Consider the following 4,677-nt stretch of genomic DNA (forward strand, 5'->3'; position numbering starts at 1 on the left):
GACTTTATTCCCGTTATATTACGACTTTATTCCCGTTATATTACGACTTTATTCTCATAATATTACGACTTTATTCTCGTAATTTTACGACTTTATTCTCGTTATATTATGACTTTATTCTCAAAATAAAAAATAAATCTCTAACCTGGCCCTAATACTCCATCGTAAAAAAAAAAGGGGACTTCAATTAGTTCAACACCGATACCGGTATTGGGAGGGGCCCTGATCCAGCACTAAAATGGTGGTATCAGTATCAGCGAGTACCAACAAATAGGGCACTGATATCATTTTGAGAGCCAAAAGTTTCTTGGCTCTCAAAACTATTGTCACCCATTCCAAGTAGGAAATAAAAAGTTCTCTGGATTCACTTTATATTAGTCTTTTTCCTGCTTCACAAAGGTAGGCAGCAGCTTGACAAAGCTATGATGGCAATTATCTTACATCCTAGTATGCAGTTCTTCACATATACACATGGGTTTCTTTTATACTCAACAGCTCCACCTAGTGGTAAAATCTTCAGTTTAGTTCTGCTAGCAAATGTAAAATAAACACCAAAAAAAAAAAATAATAATAATCCTAAACCAGAGCCATCATTTATTCAGAAAGCCTTCATCTCCAACCAGGGGAGCTTCTGTCGTGGAGCTTCTTTAAATTCCCCCAGGAGGGATCATGTGTCAAATAAGGAAACTAGCTTTAAAAGGTACCTACCCCCCATAAGTTTTTTAAAAACTCCTGAAAAATGTTTCCTGGAAATGAATCCCTCTGACCAAGCTGGACCCGCTGAGCTGTAACCCATCAGATCTCTGACCCGATTCTTCTCGTCCCATTTAGCGAGCCAAGCCAGGGATCTGCTATCCAAAATGCTGGTAATAGACGCTTCCAAGCGGATCTCTGTGGACGAGGCTCTGCAGCACCCCTACATTAACGTGTGGTACGATCCCACTGAAGTGGAAGCAGTGAGTACTTTTTAAAATCGTTTATTCCAAGTCAATCATTGCATTTAAATAAGGATTTTAAAACTCTTTCTGTAGCTTCTCAGACTTTTCACATCTTGTCTTTTCTTCCTGAATGTCAGAACAAATGTTTGTGCTAAAAAAAAAAAAAGTTAATGCTTTGAATTTACGCGTCAAACAGCAGAACTTTCTTCAGAAACACAAAGACTCGGCTGGCAGCAAATTGCTGCTTTCATCCGTCTGCTTTGGGTCATGAAAAGATTCCTCAGAACTCAGCATCCAGCTTTGACGGGTGCGTTCATCCCCACGCTGTGGTGTGACGCCTCATTATCGCCTCACTCCTGAGGACAAGGATTCATTTCTGCCAAACTCTAACATGGAGGTTGCTGTTGTGATCAGATCAACGCCTAGCTACATTAAGCTGAAAGCTGCTTGTTTTGAGCACATCAGATTTCTGGGTCTTCTGTTTTCCTCTAAACATTTCCAGTTCCTTCCAAACCACCTTCTGTTTACCACCTAACTCCATAAATAACAATCTAAGAGGAAAGCTTTGCAGGATTGGCACCTGCAGGCTGGAGCCGAGGACTGCAGTTGGATCCTAGTCAGTAATTTATGACTTTAGACTCGTCCTGTTTTAAACAGGGCTTAAAAAAAAAACGTTATATTTAACCTAGAATCTAAAGTTTGACCCAGGAACAGTAAACAAAGGGTAAAAAACTAAACACACAAGCAGAGAATCACATGGAGTGTTTTACGACTTGAACTGACTTGAGCTAACTTGATCTCACCAACAAACGCAAAGTTCCTCTGGTTTCGTCATGTTTTGGATTTAAACAACAAGCAAACACTGTTGTTTTAAACATTAAATTTCAGTTCAGGGTTAAACGTGTGAGCGATCTGCGGTTGCTTTGGTCCAACGTTTTAGTCCCTGCCAGTAATGGCTGCAGCATGCCCCCTCCGCCGCTGTATATTGACCTGAGGAATCATTTAAAATAACTCATTGGTCACAAAATCTGCAGTGTAGCTTTAAAAAAAAGTTTTTGAGTTTATTAATTTGATTAATTAATAAAAAAACTGTCCATTAAAAACTATTTTTGCTTATTGAATTTTTCTTATTGAATAAATAAACATAAATACAGAAGAAAATTAACAAATCTTTAGGTTAGAAACCACAGATATTTTGTTAAACTTCTTGAACACCTACCTCCATAAAGTTGTGAACAGAACATGAACTTTAACTACAGTCAGATCTTTCCACTGAATATCAGACACAAACAGTAATGCCTTCTACAGTTTAACATTTGCTATAATTTCTTAAACAGAGAACAGATCTATGATGGTAGAGCTGCCAGGCCTTTTACGGCGTCTGCCTTCATGTTGGAAGCAGAAGTTGAACTTTTAGTTTGAACACAGTGGACCAACACTTGTTCAAGAAATGGTGAATACAAAGGTTTTTTGGGGACTTTTTTAAGTATAAAAAATGCAATTGTTTTTATTTTTTACATATTAAAACCGAAATCTAAATGGTGAGGCTTAAACGTAAAGCGGTTAAAACTTGTTTGTGTTGAGCTTCAGTTGAAACCTGTGAAATAATCCAAAGTGAAAGTGGCTTCCTGCAACTGAAGAGATGCTAGACGAACTGTGGCTAACGCTAATACTAACGCTATGTTCACATAAACAAGTCACATTGGAGACATGAACAGGAGAGAAAATCAGCTCTTTTTATTTAAATTTTTCAGCTAAAAAAGATTAAACATAATTTAAAGGCGGTTTCAGAAGGAACTGACTTTAATGTTGGTTTGGGGCTTGAGGATAAACTGTGGCGGTTTCTCAATTCACAAGAACGTGATTACGGACCCGTGTCCTCGCCAAGTACGTTCTTGAGAAGAACACAGGAAAGTGTGGACTCGGTAAGAACGGGAGAACACAGCATAAATATGGGTCAATTGGAACAGAAGCGTATTAATGACATCACCACACGCTCAGCTCATCTGGAGCTGCATTTCACCCCGTTATTAATGGTCTCTAGATAATAATACATTATTACTTATTTTCATTTAGTGGAGGAATAACAATGAACACAGACAGATAAACACAGATCAAATGAACATATCTAAATAAAACAATCCAACCTCGATCAGAGTGAGTGATACTTCACACGGTGGCCCTGGCCGCCGCAGACGGGCTAACACTGGCCCTGGCCGCCGCAGACGGGCTAACGCTGGCCTGGCCGCCGCAGACGGGCTAACGCTGGCCCTGGCTGATTTTACCCTCAAAGCTCCACTGGTTGCCGTGGTCCTCAACTTCTGAACATTTTTTTTTTATTATTAAGCATTAAATCAGTAAATGGTCCATATAGTGACACTTAGACGTATAATGTTCTTGCCTCAAATTATCTTAAAACTTACTTTTAGTGAATAACAGAAACAGAAAAGATAACTTTTAACTTAATACTCTGAGCTCTGTGAGCGCTAACCTGGAAGCTGCTGCTGCCGCAGTGCATGCTGAGACAGCTGTCGGTGTCAAGAACACACAAGTCTGCTCTGATGCATGCTGGGTAAAGAGGAAGGGGCGAGAACAACATCCAGGGACTTTGTCCGTTCTCGGTCTGCTGTTAAGAAGTGGAACAGTACTAGGGCTGAGGCTGATGACGTTTCACGAATACATGAGAACGCACAAGTACACTGATTGAAAAATGGCCACTGATTTGGTTTAACGTCTGCTACATGCTAACTGTGGAGCTTTGGTAGGCCGCTGGCTTCAGTGAACTATTTCAGAAGGCTGAATTTATTCCTTTAAACAATACGCAATTTGTGTTGACCAATAAACCATGAATATATGCAATAAATGTGGTAGTTGTAAAGGAACAACATGTGGAAGAAATAAACTGCTAAGGAAGCAGCAATGCTTGAATTCCTTAGAGATCCAGATCCCAAACAGAGGCAGAAATCAGATGTGGTGTTCCCCAAGGGTCCATCTTAGGGCCCTCCTATCAAAATCTCAGACTTAAGGGTCACCACCAGGAGGGAGCAGATGACACAGACATCCAGAGGATCGTTTACAGCCGCTAATCCTGTGGTTTGTTGTTGACTGAAACCTAAAACCTTGTTTGTGTCTGTTTTACAGCCGCCGCCTGCGATCACAGACAAGCAGCTGGATGAGCGAGAGCACACGGTGGAGGAGTGGAAAGGTAGAGCAGAGCCTTCATCACAGAATACAAAATACAGCTATGGGGGGAAATTTGATACAGTGTTGTTGAAAGCAAAGAACACATTTCAAAATAAGGAATTCTGAAGAAAAACTGTTTCAAAAATGAAATTTGAAAACTTGAGGTTATTTATCATGTTTATGCAAAACTTAAACCAATACTAGCAGGTCCTTTTAGTTAGCAGGTTCTCTTAGTTAGCAGGTTCTCTTAGTTGGCAGGTTCTCTTAGTTAGCAGGTTCTCTTAGTTGGTAGGTTCTCTAAGTTGGTAGGTTCTCGTAGTTGGCAGGTTCTCTCTGTTAGATGGTTATCTCTGTTAGCAGGTCCTTTTAGTTAGCAGGTTATCTCTGTTAGCAGGTCCTTTTAGTTAGCAGGTCCTTTTAGTTAGCAGGTCCTTTTAGTTAGCAGGTCCTTTTAGTTAGCAGGTTCTCTCTGTTAGCAGGTCCTTTTAGTTAGCAGGTCCTTTTAGTTAGCAGGTCCTTTTAGTTAGCAGGTCCTTTTAGTTAGCAGGTCCTTTTA

At 40.1% G+C, this 4,677-nt stretch overlaps 1 protein-coding gene across 3 annotated transcripts in view; it reads left to right on the forward strand.

Annotated features, from left to right (window-relative positions):
- The window catches only part of LOC107101533 (mitogen-activated protein kinase 8), a 37,559-nt gene that overhangs the window by 27,546 nt on the left and 5,336 nt on the right, over positions 1-4,677 (forward strand). For all 3 annotated transcript variants that reach the window (XM_015400482.1, XM_015400481.1, XM_015400483.1), the window contains exons 9-10: positions 832-956; positions 4,080-4,143. In XM_015400482.1, the coding sequence (XP_015255968.1) occupies positions 832-956; positions 4,080-4,143 (189 nt within the window). The remainder of the gene's footprint in view (positions 1-831; positions 957-4,079; positions 4,144-4,677) is intronic.

The sequence above is a fragment of the Cyprinodon variegatus genome, unplaced genomic scaffold (assembly GCF_000732505.1).
Source record: "Cyprinodon variegatus isolate N-32 unplaced genomic scaffold, C_variegatus-1.0 Scaffold1110, whole genome shotgun sequence".
In the NCBI taxonomy this organism is placed as follows: domain Eukaryota; kingdom Metazoa; phylum Chordata; class Actinopteri; order Cyprinodontiformes; family Cyprinodontidae; genus Cyprinodon; species Cyprinodon variegatus.